General features: G+C 38.0%; 1 protein-coding gene across 1 annotated transcript in view; it reads right to left on the reverse strand.

Moving 5' to 3' along the window:
- The window catches only part of DGKK (diacylglycerol kinase kappa), a 188082-nt gene that overhangs the window by 87717 nt on the left and 86287 nt on the right, over window positions 1-14078 (reverse strand). Inside the window, exons 5-7 of the mRNA XM_049107057.1 lie at window positions 8489-8624; window positions 7914-8017; window positions 7471-7596 (exon numbers count right to left, since the gene is read on the reverse strand). Of these exons, the coding sequence (XP_048963014.1) occupies window positions 7471-7596; window positions 7914-8017; window positions 8489-8624 (366 nt within the window). The remainder of the gene's footprint in view (window positions 1-7470; window positions 7597-7913; window positions 8018-8488; window positions 8625-14078) is intronic.

The raw sequence follows: 14078 nt of genomic DNA on the forward strand, positions 1-14078 counted from the left end.
CGTAGTGTGTCTGTGGATGAGGTGATCTCAGGATCCTCCTACAGCACCATTTTCTCAGAATTATGCAAGCTATAAGTTTTGGTACACAGTATTTCCATTTTCATGTGTCTCGAGGTATTTTTTATTTCTTTTATTTTTTATTTTTTTATTGGAGTTGGACTTGCCAACATATAGTATAATACCCAGTGCTTATCCCATCAAGTGCCCCACTCAGTGCCCATCACCCAGTCACCCCAACCCCCCACCCACCGTCCTTTCCATCACCCCTTGTTCGTTTCCCAGAGTTAGGTGTCTCTCATGTTCTGTCACTCTCATGATATTTCCAACTCATTTTCTCTCTTTTCCCCTTTATTCCATTTCACTATTTTTTATATTCCCCAAATGAATGAGACCATATAATGTTTGTCCTTCTCTAATTGACATACTTCACTAAGCATAATACCCTCCAGTTCTATCCACATTGAAGGAAATGATGGGTATTTGTTGTTTCTAACGGCTGAGTAATATTCCATTGTATATATAGACCACATCTTCTTTATCCATTCCTCTTTCTATGGACACCGAGGCTTCTTCCACAGTTTGGCTATTGTGAACATTGCTGCTATAAACACTGGGGTTCAGGTGTCCTGCCATTTCACTGCATCTGTATCTTTGGGGCAAATCCCCAGCAGGGCAATTGCTGGGTCGTAGGGTAGCTCTATTTTTAACTCTTTGAGGAACCTCCACACAGTTTTCCAGAGTGGCTGTACCACTTCACATTCCCACCAACAGTGGGTTCCCCTTTCTCCACATCCTCTCCAACATTTGTTGTTTACTGTCTTGTTAATTTCCACCATTCTCACTGGCGTGAGGTGGTATCTCATTGTGGTTTTGATTTGTATTTCCCTGATGGCAAGGGATGTGGAACATTTCTCATGTGCTTGTTGGCCATGTGTATGTCTTCTCTGGTGAAATTTCTGTTCATGTCTTTTGCCCATTTCATGATTGGATTGTTTGTTTCTTTGCTGTTGAGTTTACTAAGTTCTTTATAGATCTTGGATACTAGCCCTTTATCTGACAGGTCATTTGCAAATATCTTCTCCCATTCTGTAGGTTGTCTTTTAGTTTTGTTGGCTGTTTCTTTTGTTGTGCAGAAGCTTTTTATCTTGATCAAGTCCCAATAATTTATTTTTTTAATTTCTTCTTTGACCAATTGGTTGTTCAGTAGTATGTTGTTTAATATCCACATATTTGGTTTTTCCAGTTTTCTCCCTGTAAGTGATTACTAATTTCATACCATTGTGGTCATAAAAGATGCTTTATATGATGTCAATCTTTTAAAATTTATTAAGACTAGTTTTGTTGTCTAATATATGATCTATCCTGGAGAATGGTCTATGTATATTTGAGAATATTCTGTTGCTTTTGGATGAAATGTCCTGTATATATCTATTAAATCCATCTAGTGTAATGTGTCATTTAATGCCAATGTTTCTGTATTAATCTTCTGTCTGGATAATCTATCTATTGATGACAGTGGAGTATTTAAATTCCCTAATATTGTGTTGCTGTGCATTTTGCCCTTAGGTATTCCCATGCTGATGCATAAATATTTACAAATGTTATATTCTCTTGTTGGATTGTCTCCTTTATCATCACATAATGACCTTGTTGTCTCTTATTAGAGTTTTTGTTTTAAAGTCTATTTTGTCTAATATAACTACCCCTCCTCTTTTTGGTTTCAATTTGCATGGAATATCTTTTTCCATCCCTTCACTTTCAGTCTATGTGTATCATTATATCTGAAGTGAGTCTCTTATAGGTAAGATATAACTGGGTCTTTTTTTTTTAATATCCATCCAGTCACTCTATGTGTTTTGATTTGAGAATTTAATTCATTTATATTTAAGGTAATTATTGATAGGTATGTAATTCCTATTTTGTTCATTGTTTTTTGGCTGTTTTGTAGTTCTCCTGTTCCTTTCTTCTCTTGCTCTCTTCCTTTATGCTTTGAAGATTTACTGTAGTGGTATACTTATATTCCTTTCTCTTTATCTTTTGTGTATCTACTAAGGTTATTGCTTTGTGGTTACCATGAGGCTTACATATAACAACTTTTGTAGCAGTCTGTTTTAAGTTGATAATAATTAAGTTTGCATTATAAATCTCTATATTTTACTCTCCCCATGTTTTATGTTTTTGATATCATAATTTACATCTTTTTATGTCATGTATCACCTATCAAATTATAGTTATAATTGCTTTTATTTTAAAAAAACTATTTTTATATGTTTAGACATTATAAAAATGTCTATTTTAAAAAATATTTTATGTATTTATTCAAAAGGTACACACACACACACAGAGGCAGAGATATAGTTACAGGGAGGAGAAGCAGGATCCCTGCAGGGAGGCAAAGTGGAACTTGATTTCAGGACTCTGGGATCATGCTCTGAGCCAAAGGCAGATGCTCAAACACTGAGTTACCCAGGCATCCCTATAGTTTCTTTTAATACTTTTGTCTTTTAACCTTCATACTAGCTTTATAAGTAATTTACCAACTTTACAGTTAGATTATTCTGAATTTTACAATATATTTACCATTTCCTGTGAGATTTATATTTTTCATTTGTTTTCCTCTTACTAATTAGTGTCCTTTAATTTCAGTTTAAAGACGTCTCTTTAACATTTCTTTTTTTAGAGGTGAGAAGGGGCAGAGGGAGAGAGAAAACCTCAAGCAAGCTCCATACCCAGCACAGAGCTGGATGTGGGGTTTAATCTCACAACCCTGAGATCATGACCTAAGCTGAAAACAACAGTTGGATGTTTCACAATAACCAAAATATGGAAAGAGCCAAATGTCCATCGACAGATGAATGGGAAAAAAAGATATATACACTATGAAATATTACTCAGCTATCAAAAAGAATGAAATCTTGCCATCTGCATGAACGTGGATAGAACTAGAGGGTATTATGCTAAGCAAAATAAGTCAGTCAGAGAAAGAAATAATACCATATGATTTCACTCATATGTGGAATTTAAGAAACAAAACAGATGGACATAGGGGAAGGGAAGGAAAAATAAAATAAGATGAAAATAGAGAGGGAGGCAAACCATAAGAGGCTCTTAAATCTAGGAAACAAACAGCATTGCTGGAGGGGAGGTGAATGGAGAGAAGAGGTAATTGGGTGATGGGAGTTAAGGAGGGCACTTGATGTAATGGGCACTGGCTATTATATGCAGCTGATGAATGACTAAATTCCACCTCTGAAACTAATAATAAAAAAGGCGTTGGTCTCTTAACTAACTGAGCCACCCAGATGTCACCCCTTTAACATTTCTTATAAGGCCAGTAGAGTGGTCATGTACTTGTTTAGCTTTTATTTGAAAAACTCTATCTCTCCTCCCATTCTGATTGACAGTGCTGTGTAGAGTATTATTTGGAAGTCTTTTTAAAAAATATTTTATTTATTTATTAGAGAGAGAAAGAGAGAGCACGAGCAGAAGGAAGAGGCAGAGGGAGAAGCAGGTTCCCTGCTGAGCAACGAGCCTGATGTCGGGCTTAATCCCAGGACTCCAGGATCATGATCTTAGCTGAAGGCAGACGCTTAACAGACTAAGAAACCCAGGCACCCCTGGAAGATTTTTTTTCTCTCAGCATTTTGAATATATTGTTCCACTCACTTCTGGCCTGCAAATTTTGCTGAAAAAATCTGCTATAGTTTATGGGGGTTCCATTATCATGACAAGTTATTTTTCTCTTCTTGCTTTTAACATTTGTTTCTTGTCTTTAACATTTGATATTTTAATTATAATGTGTCTTTATGTGGGCCTCTTAGGTTCATTTTATGTGCAACTCTCTGGATTTCCTGTATCTGATGTCTGTTTCCTTTCCCAGGTTAGGAAAGTTTTCAGCCATTATTTCTTCAAATAAGTTTTCTGCCTCTTCTCTATCTTCTCCTTCTATAATGAGAACTATATAATGAGAATGTTGGTTCACTTGATGTTGTCTTATAGTTTCTTTAGCTATCTTCATGTTTGTTCATTCTTTTCTTTTGCTGCTCTGAGTGAGTTACACTACCCTGTCTTTGAATCCACTGATCTTTTCTTCTGCTTCATCTAGTCTATGTTGAATCCCTCTAGTGTATTTTTCAGTTCAGTTATTGTATTCTTCAGTTCTGTGACTTCTATTTGCTATTTTCTTATATTTTCCTTCTTTTATTATTAGGTATAATCAACATACAACCTTATATTAGTTTTAGGTGTACAGCATAATAATTTGATATTTAAACACATGGTGATATAATCATCACAATAAGTCTAGTTAACTTCTGTCACCATACATAGTTACAGAATCTTTTTCTTGTGATGAGAACTTTTAAGATCTACTCTCTTAGCAACTTTCCAATATGTAATGTAGTATGATTAACTATAGTTATCATATTGTACATTACATCCCATAAATTATTTCAGAGCTGGAAGTTTAGTATAAACTTCCCATTACCCACTTCACACTATCCTCACGTTGGCAACTACCAATCTATTCTCTGTATCTATGAGCTTGGTTTTTTCTTTTTTTAAGATTTCACATATAAGTGAGATCATATGGCAGTTGTTTTTCTCTGACTTATTTTACTTAGCAAAATGTCCTCAAGGTCCATCCATGTTTTTGCATATGGCAAGATTTTTTTATTCCATACAAATTTTGGGCCTACTTGTTCTAGTTCTGTGAAAAATGCCATTGGAATTTTGATGGAGATTGCATTAAATCTATAGATTACACTGGGTAGTATGGACACCTTAACAATATTAATTTTTCCAGTCCATTAGCACAGACTATTTTTCCATTTATTTGTTTCTTCTTCATTTTTATATGTTTTTTTTGTTGAAGTTCTCATTGTGTTCATTCTCCTGAGCTTGATGAGCATCTTTATGGTCATTGTTTTGAACTCTTTTTTTCTACGGATTTTATTTCTTTATTTGAGAGAGAGTGAGAGTGCACAAGCGGGGGAGGGGCAGAGGAAGAAGCAGAGTCCCCACTGAATAGGGAGCTTGATGTGGGCCTCAATCCCAGGACCCTGAGGATCAAGACCTGAGCTGAACGCAGATGCTTAACTGATTGAACCATCCAGGTGCCCCTATTTTGAACTCTACCAGATAAGACATTTCATTAAGGGCTTTTTTCTGATGTATTATCTTGTTCTTTTATTTAGAATATATTCTTTTGTTTCTTCATTTTCCTTCACTCTCTGCATTGATTTCTATCAATTAAATAACCACTACTCTCAGTCAAGGGTGTGGCCTTGTGTAGGGGATGGACCTTATTGAACCCTGCCCTAGTTTTTGGTTGTCTCTCAAATTTTTGTGATTGTCTAAATAGCCTATTTTATTTCCAGTGGCTGCCAGTAATTGAGGGTGTGCCAAGACATTTCAGGGTCCCAAAGGGGAGGATTTCAATCAGCATCTAGTTCAGGTGATTAGAAGCCAGACCCTTAAACATCAGCTTTTAAAGTATGCAAATATGTAGCTCTGTGGGACTGCAGGCATATGTCCCACTGGCCACCAGAGCTGGGAGACCTAGAAGTGCTCCCTGTATGGCAGTTGCAAATATTGGTGTGCTAGACAAGTGTGCAAGCTCCTTTTTGGGTGGCACTGGTAACCTAGAGCAAGTCAGAAGGAGAGTGCAAATGGCATCCACGGGCTTTCATCCTCAGAGAGCATCATAGTAGGGTCCTAGATGTATGCCAAGCCAGAAGCTTGCCCTTCAGTCTGAAACTCCAGGACAAACAAATAGGCCTCTTTTCAGTCTGCTGTCTGTGCTGTGCACTGCTTATGGTATTTGTCCAGGAACCCTCTCTCCACTTGTTACAGTCCCATAGGACCCAGGAATGCAAGCCCTCCTTGCCAGTAGATCCAGGTAATAAAGGGGCATCACCTGGGCAGCAGTTGCAAAAAACTGGCATACCAGATGCATATAAAAGTTCCTCTCTGGGAGATACTGGCACTCTGGAATGCTGCAGAAAGATAGCGCCAAGTTGGTGCCTATCCTCATAGGTCTCCAAAAAAGTACTACAGTGGGCCCTTAGATATGTGTTTAATTAGAAGCCTGCCCTTAAGGCCATAATTTTGAAGACATGCTAAGAGTCCTCTTTACAGTAACACTGGATTCCTCATACTGTTGCCTCTTGCTGTATCCTGGGTGTGGTAGCTACGTAAGAACTCTCTCTCCATTGGTTACAGTTCTTGGGACCTACACTCACTGGCCACCAGATCTGTATGATCTAGAGATATCCCCTGGGGACAGCTGCAAAAATTGGGGTGCCTGATGAGGGTCCAAGCTCCTTTCCAGGAGAAACTGATGAGCAAAGTAGAAGGACCCAAAGTCTTCTAAAAGGAAGCTCATACTTCAGTTTCTTCTTGTCTAGAATAATCAGTTTGACAGGAGCATATAAAAGTTAAAGTCTAGGAGCACCTGAATGGTTCAGTCGGGTAAGCATCTGCCTTCAGCTCAGGTCATGATCCCAGGGTTCTGGGAGCAAGCCCCATGTCGGGGGTTCCTGCTTGGCAGGGATTCTGCTTCTCCCTCTCTTTCTGCCCCTACCTCTTACTCTCCCTCGGTCTCAAATACATGAATAAAATCTTTGGAAAAAAATAAAAGTTAAGGTCTAAATCAGAGTTTCTCAACCTTGGCACTATTGATAATTTGGTCCAGATAGTTATTTGGCGCTGTCTTATGCATTATAGGAGGTTTAGCAGAATCTCAGGCCTCTACTTACTATAATCCCATAGCACACCCTCTCTCCCCAAGTTGTAACAATAAAAAATGTCTCCAGATATTGTTAAATGTTTCCTATGGGTTGGGCAAAAATCACCCCCAGTTAAGAACTATGGTTTAGAAGCATGGTAGTATTGTAGTTAAAAATACAGCTTTTGCAGAATTATGTATGAATCAAGACTCTTTCTACTTACTGGCTGCATGACCTTGAGCAAATCATCTTACTTTTTTCATCTGTAAATGGGGACAATGAGGCCTAGTTTGTTGTAAGGATTAAATGAGACCACGTATACAAAACACTTTGTACATTGTGGCAATAGTAATGGTGTTAATATTATTAACCATTATTAATTAACAAAGATTACAAGTTCCCAGGAAATAGTGAATGAGAAAGGGAGAAGTTTTCTTAGGGTAGACTCAGAATTTAATTTTTTAATTGCCTATACTGTTATAACAGAATTCAGCTTTTCCCATTTGCTAGTAGACTTCACCAATTAAGAACCATTAAAGATGAGAGTCAAGTCTTTTTCTCTAAGACTCCATAGCCATATCTGGAAAGGTAAGATACTGAGCTCTATACTATGTAATCTGCATAATCTATTTTGGGGCAAGGATCTCTGAGATTTCTATTTATGTGTAGGCACATAGTTTAACTCCACCCCTTCTCTAGAAGTTAAGTTCTCTAAGTATCAAAGAGATGAGAAGAGTCTTACCGTAGAATTACACCAGAGACATCGGAAGTCTTGAAGTCTTTGGTAACTGCCACAGTTTTCATGACATACTGCACACTGAGAACTGACAGATATGTTTCCTTCTACCCATTGATGAGGCATAGTTTTCTGAAGGGCAAAAAAAAAAGATAAGATGTAGAAGTTAGAGATATAAGGAGAGAAAGGGCCAGCTGGAGTAACTATACTACCCCATGGAGGACATTTAGGTTCTTCGTGGTCCTGCCTTCCCCACTCCAATGCTAGCAAGTGATGATAGCTGGAATTGGGGGGCTTTCATTCTTCTAGATTGGTTGGATTGTAGGCCTAGTGAGGAAGTCTACTTGGGTTGTATGGAGACAGGAAGAAGTGCTTCTTCCCCTGAGTATCCTGGCTAAAAAAGAGATTGGAAAGAGTGGCTTTAAGAGAAGATGGCTGGTACTTACTACTTCATCTGCAGGCATGAGGAGGTCATCAGTAATAGACAAAGTATTCCATTTGCAATCTTTACTTGCTCTCAAAGCACATAGTTTGTGAGATTTCACTTTGCACACTATGAAAAAAGGAAGAAAAAAGATGGATGTGAATCTGGTGACAGTGAAGATTCTAAGGCCCTTCCCTAAGCTTCTCTGAAAGTTAGAATTTAGATGCATCTAAATAGTTCTGACCCATCTCCAAAAGCCTATTTCTTATATTATCTAGTTCCTTTTTATTTTTACTGACTAAATTTTATGCTATCTGACTTGAATGGAAACTGATGGCAAAAATGAGGTGATTTCTGTTACTCCAACTCTTGTGATCATGTTGTCCAACCCTCTCAGACCCAACCCTCCATTTAAATCATGAGAATTTTCCCTCATGCCAGCTTCCTCCCATCTCTTTACTTCAGTCTGTTAAGTGTCAGAATTAACCTTACAGTAGAGTCGATGACCTAGTATGAGTCAATGACGCTAAAGCCACATGAGCTCCTTCACCCCTATCTCCATCCACTGGGATCCATTTCCTAAAGTAATCAGAAAGGTACCTTCACAGATGATGACATTTGTAGATAAGGCAGGAATGCTCTCCCGACAGACGTTGCAGTGCTGGGTCCTGGGGCTGTGACTGGAGTACCAATAGTGCATTCCAACAAGGAAAGGGTTGTTTTCTGCTGCAGGTATCTAAAATAAGTCAAAGAGAAGCGAGAATAGAGAGTTAATCACAGAGACATATTAGAAAATCTGCTACTAAGTCTGAAATTGCCTGTTAGATGTCAGAGGTGTGAAGAAGAAGGCTGAATATTGGAGCCAATACCTAACAAATCTCTCACCTCCAATTTTTCTCTCAGTGGTTTTGGAAAGGGAAAAAGAATAGGGATGTAGATCCTGCAATTGGAGCTGGAGACAGGAGCAATGATCTCTATACTGCTTGGCCAAACCACTGTATTGGTTTAGTCTAAGCAAAGTTAGTTCTGTCAGTGTTGGCTTTGGTTCTCTTTGAGTAGACAGCTAAAGGAGGTGGTTAATTGGAAATACCATGATAATCCAAGTCATTTGGCCAGGCAAGAAAGGGAGGAGGCAGGGATCTCTGACTTTGGGCTAAGGATGGTTAAAGAAATGCTTTAAGTATCTCTTGGAGATATACATTCCCCTTCCTGGCCTTACTGCTGGCAGGTAAGCAGAGTAGTACATTGCTTGGACAACAGTTTCATCTCAGGGGCTTCTTGGCCCCAGCATTTTTCCCCTGAATGCTACATTCTGATTACCTGTAGGAGTTTCCTGGCTAATCAATTTAATTCATTCAAAGTTCGTTAAAGAAATGTTTACTGAGTAACTACTATGTGTTTAGCACCTTTTAAGGCATTGGAGCTATATGAATAAGACAAAGTCCCTGCCCTCATGAAATGATATTCTATTTGGTGTCCTATTTCATGGTATTGAATTTGACATTTACTGTTAACCTGCCTGTAAATGCTGCATTTGTTTATCACAGCCTGACTGTTCATGATTGTGGGGAAGGCAGAGGGTATATCAGCAACTAGTTTGGGGGTTGAAAGGAGAAAGGAAAGGGTGGGCATCAAAAACTGCCAAGTTTGTTCTGGGTGTGCATTCTGTGGGACTCTTCTACCTTTTCTCTAATTCCTATGAATGTTTGATTTTTTCCCCTCTATGCCTTCCTCTCAAGTGTAGACATAGGTGTACACATTTAGCTTTTTGTTCTTGACAATAAATAATGGATTATATTTATAATAGGTAGGGTTTGTAAAGGTCTAACAATGCTTTAAAAAGAACAATATATTCTCCCTGATGCCAGCTGACAGTGGTCCATTATATATACAGAGAGCTATTGAGGATTCTAGCACGTTAAGTATTCAGCCTTGATTAATTTAGAGGAATTAGCCATTTAAACCATAGCCTATACATGGCACTCTGATCCCTCCTTCCCCCTTCTGTCATGCTGATCATGTGCTGCTGTTGGATTGACTAGGAAGCTTCCAGAGGAAAAGCTACTTTGATGAGCTAAAAGCTCACCTGATTTGACATCACTTTGTGACTGCAATATTTCTTGCATGCTTAGACCCTGACAAAGCAAAAAGAAAATCAGAGTAGATGGTGAAGAGTCCCGAGGAAGTGACAAAGTCTTGGCTTTGGCAGTCTGAGCTCCCAACACCTTTCTACTTCTCAAGCCACTAAATTATAACTCTACAAGTATGTTCCTACCTTCCTTCCAAACTCCTTTCCTCCTCCAGTAGTTACTAAGACAACTTTGTGTCTTATGACCTGAGTCAAAGGCAGATACTTCACCTACTGAGACACCCAGGTGCCCAAAGTTTGACTATTTTAGATTGCACATATAAGTGAGATCATGCAGTATTTGCCTGTGTTTGGCTTATCTATGATACAAGGCACTGGAGCCATACAGATAAATGATCCAAATTTCTTGCCTCCAGGGAGTTCATAGTCTAGTGGAGGAGACAACTTCCAAAACATATCATTTCATTACAGAATCACAAGTGAGCTCTCCTACAATGTGTAAGGTTCAGTCCATTCCAGAACTATTAGCAAAAAGTCACCAGAATTTGAAGATCTGGGAAATTATTAGTCTACATATATTGCAAAACATGAGAAAATGTGATCTGGAGAGAGCACTCAGAGTGTGGCTGGACAGAGTGTGGCACTCAGTTTGCTGGAGGGATTAGATGTGTGACACATGGATCCAATAAATATCTCAGCAGAAACATTGCTAGCTTGTACTGAAGGGTCAGACATAGGACCAAATGAAGAAAGACTCTCAGACTTTGGAGATTCTATAGGCAGAAAACAGGTTGACAGAGTTACTGGGCTGTGAACATGTGTATTCTTCAACAAAATGGAAAAATGACTCCAAGGGGGCTCAGAGGTCAGCAGAGATGCTGAGGGTGGCTCAGAGGCCAGAGGTGCTACCCTGCCACCACAGATCCAGACAGTGCTGGTCAGGGAGCAGGGGCTCAATATCAGGACCCCAGGATCATGACCTGAGTCAAAGGCAGATACTTCACCTACTGAGACACCCAGGTGCCCAAAGTTTGACTATTTTAGATTGCACATATAAGTGAGATCATGCAGTATTTGCCTGTGTTTGGCTTATTTAATTTAAAATAATGTACTCCAGGTTCATCCATGTTGTTGCAACTGGCAGAATTTCCTCTCTTTATTTTTTTAAAGATTTATTTATTTTAGAAAGAAAGTGAGCAAAGGAGAGGGGGAGGGGCAGAGGGAGAAGAAGAGAGAGTCTTAAGATCTCTTAAGTATTAAGATCTCACGACTCTGAGATCATAACCTGAGCTGAAACCAAGAGTCCAATGCTTAACTGACTGCACCACAGGTGCCCTGAATTTCCTCCTTTTTAAAAGGCTGAATAATATTCCATTGTGTGTGTGTGTGTGTGTGTGTGTGTGTGTGTGCATTCTTTATCCATTCATCTTTTGAGGGACATTTAGGTTGTTTCCATATTTTGGCTATTGTATATAATGCTGAAATAAATATGGGAATACTGATATCTCTTTGAGATCTCAATTTCATTTCCTTTGGCTATATATCCAGTAGTGGGAATGCTGGAACACAGGAGAGTTCTATTTAAAATTTTTTGAGGAATATCTGTTTTCCATAGTGACTGCATCAACTTACATTCTCACTAACAGTACATAAGGGTTTCCTTTCCTCCCTAACTTCACCCACATTTGTTATCTTGTCTTTTTGATAATAGCAACTCTGAGTTGAGATGATATATAATCTGTGCTTTTCTAAAAATTCCAGTGTAGTTGATATACAGTGTTATATTAGTTTCAGGTATATAATATAGTGATTCAACAATTCTATACATCATCGAGTGCTCATCATGACTAAAAAAAAGTGCAATTAAAGTGCAATCTTCAATACCCATCATGGGGATGGGTAAAATAGATAAAATATCTTTGTGGTTTTGATTTGCATTAGTGATGATTAGTGATGTTGAACACCTTTTCATGTACTTGTTAACCATTTTTATGTCTTTGGAAAAATGTCTATATAGATCCCTTGCCCATTTTAAAATCATGAATTGGGCAAAAGATATGAACAGAAATTTCACCAAAGAAGACATGCACATGGCTAACAAGCCCATGAGAAAATGCTCTGCACCACTTGCCATCAGGGAAATACAAATCAAATCTACTATGAGATCCCACCTCACACCAGTGAGAATGGCGAAAATTAACAAAATGGAAAACAACAAATGTTGGAGTGGATGTGGAGAAAGCAGAACCTTCTTGCACTGATGGTGGGAATGTGAAGTGGTAAGACACTCTGGAAAACTGTGTGGAGGTTCCTCAAAGAGTTAAAAGTAGAGCTACCTTATGGCTCAGCAATTGCACTACTGGGGATTTACCCCAAAGATACAGATGTAGTGAAAAACACCTGCACCTCAGTGTTTATAGCAGTAAAATCCACAATAGCCAAACTGTATAAGGAGTCCCAGTGTCCATCAAAATATGAATGGATAAAGAAGCTGTGGTCTATATATACAATGGAATATTACTCAGCCTTTAGAAATGACGAATACCCAACATTTGCTTCAATGTGGATAGAACTGGAGGGTATTATGCTGAGTGAAGTAAGTCAACCAGAGAGGGATAAACAGTATATGGTTACTCATATGGGGAATATAAAAAAAATAGTGAAAGAGATGATAGGGAAAAAGAGAGAAGATGAGTGGGAAAAATCATGACAAAACATGAGAGACTCCTAACTCTGGGAAACAAACAAGGGGTAGTGAAAGAGGAGGTGGGTGGGGATTGGGGTGACTGGGTGATAGGCACTGAGGGGGGCACTTGATGAGATGAGCAGTGGGTGTTATACTATATGTTGGCAAATTGAACCCCAATAAAAATATACAAAAAATTAGTTCATTGTTTATTATTATAAACCTGGTAGATTGTTGTATGTTGATTTTGCATTCTGCAATTTTACAGAATCCATTTATTAGTTCTAACAATTTTGTTGAGGCTTCAAGTGCCCATCAATAGAAGAATGGATAAGAATGAACAATGGAATATTATTCACTCATTAAAAAAATGAAATCTTGCCATTGCAACAATATGGAGGGAGCTAGAGAGTGTAATGCTAAGCTAAATAATTTAGTCAGAGAAAGACAAATACCATATCATTTCATTCATATGTTGAATTTAAGAAACAAAACAAAGAAACAAAGGAAAAAGTGAGAGAGAAATAAAGAAACAGACTCTTAACTATATAGAGAACAAATTGATAGTTACCAGAGGGGAGATGGGTGGGAAATGGGTTAAGTAGGTGAAGGGGCTTAAGGGAGGCACTTGTGATAATGAGCACTGGGTGATGTATGGAGGTGTTGAATCACTATATTGTATCAATGAAACTAATATAACACTGTATTTTAACTACATTGGAATTAAAATTAAAGCTTAAAAATTTGTTAATTCTTTCAGTTTTCCTATGTATATGATTGTATCATCTGCAGACAGACACAATTTTTGTTTTTCTCAAGATACTTTAAAATTCCCTTTGGATGTCCTCTCTCACCCAATGGTTGTTCAAAACCATACTATTTAGGGGTACCTGGCTGCCTTGGTCAAAAGAGCATCTGACTCTTGATCTTGGGGTTGTGAGCTTGAGCCCCACGTTGGGTGTAGAAAGTACATAAATGAATAAATAAAAATATTTTTTAAAAAGATTGTGCTGTTTAGTTTCCATGTATTCATGAATTTCCCCATTTTCTTGATGTTATTTATTTCTATTTCATTCCATTATGGTCAGAAGAGATACTTACTTAGAATGATTTCTATTTTCTGAAATTTGTTAAGACTTGTTTTGTGGCATAGCATTTTATCTCTCCTGGAGGATGTTCCATGAACCCTTGGAAAAAATGTGTCTTCTGATGCTGTTGGGTGGAAATTTCTGTATATGTTAGTTAGGCCCATTTGGCGAATAGTATTATTCAAGTCAACTATTTGTTGATTTTCTATCTGCTTGTTCTATACATTATTGTAAGTACAGTATTGTAGTTCCGTACAATTATTGTATTGATGTCAATTTCTGCTTTCAGATCTCTCATTATTTGCTTTATGTATTTAGGTACATCAA

Source organism: Canis lupus, chromosome X, assembly GCF_003254725.2.
Source record: "Canis lupus dingo isolate Sandy chromosome X, ASM325472v2, whole genome shotgun sequence".
Classification (NCBI taxonomy): Eukaryota; Metazoa; Chordata; class Mammalia; order Carnivora; family Canidae; genus Canis; species Canis lupus.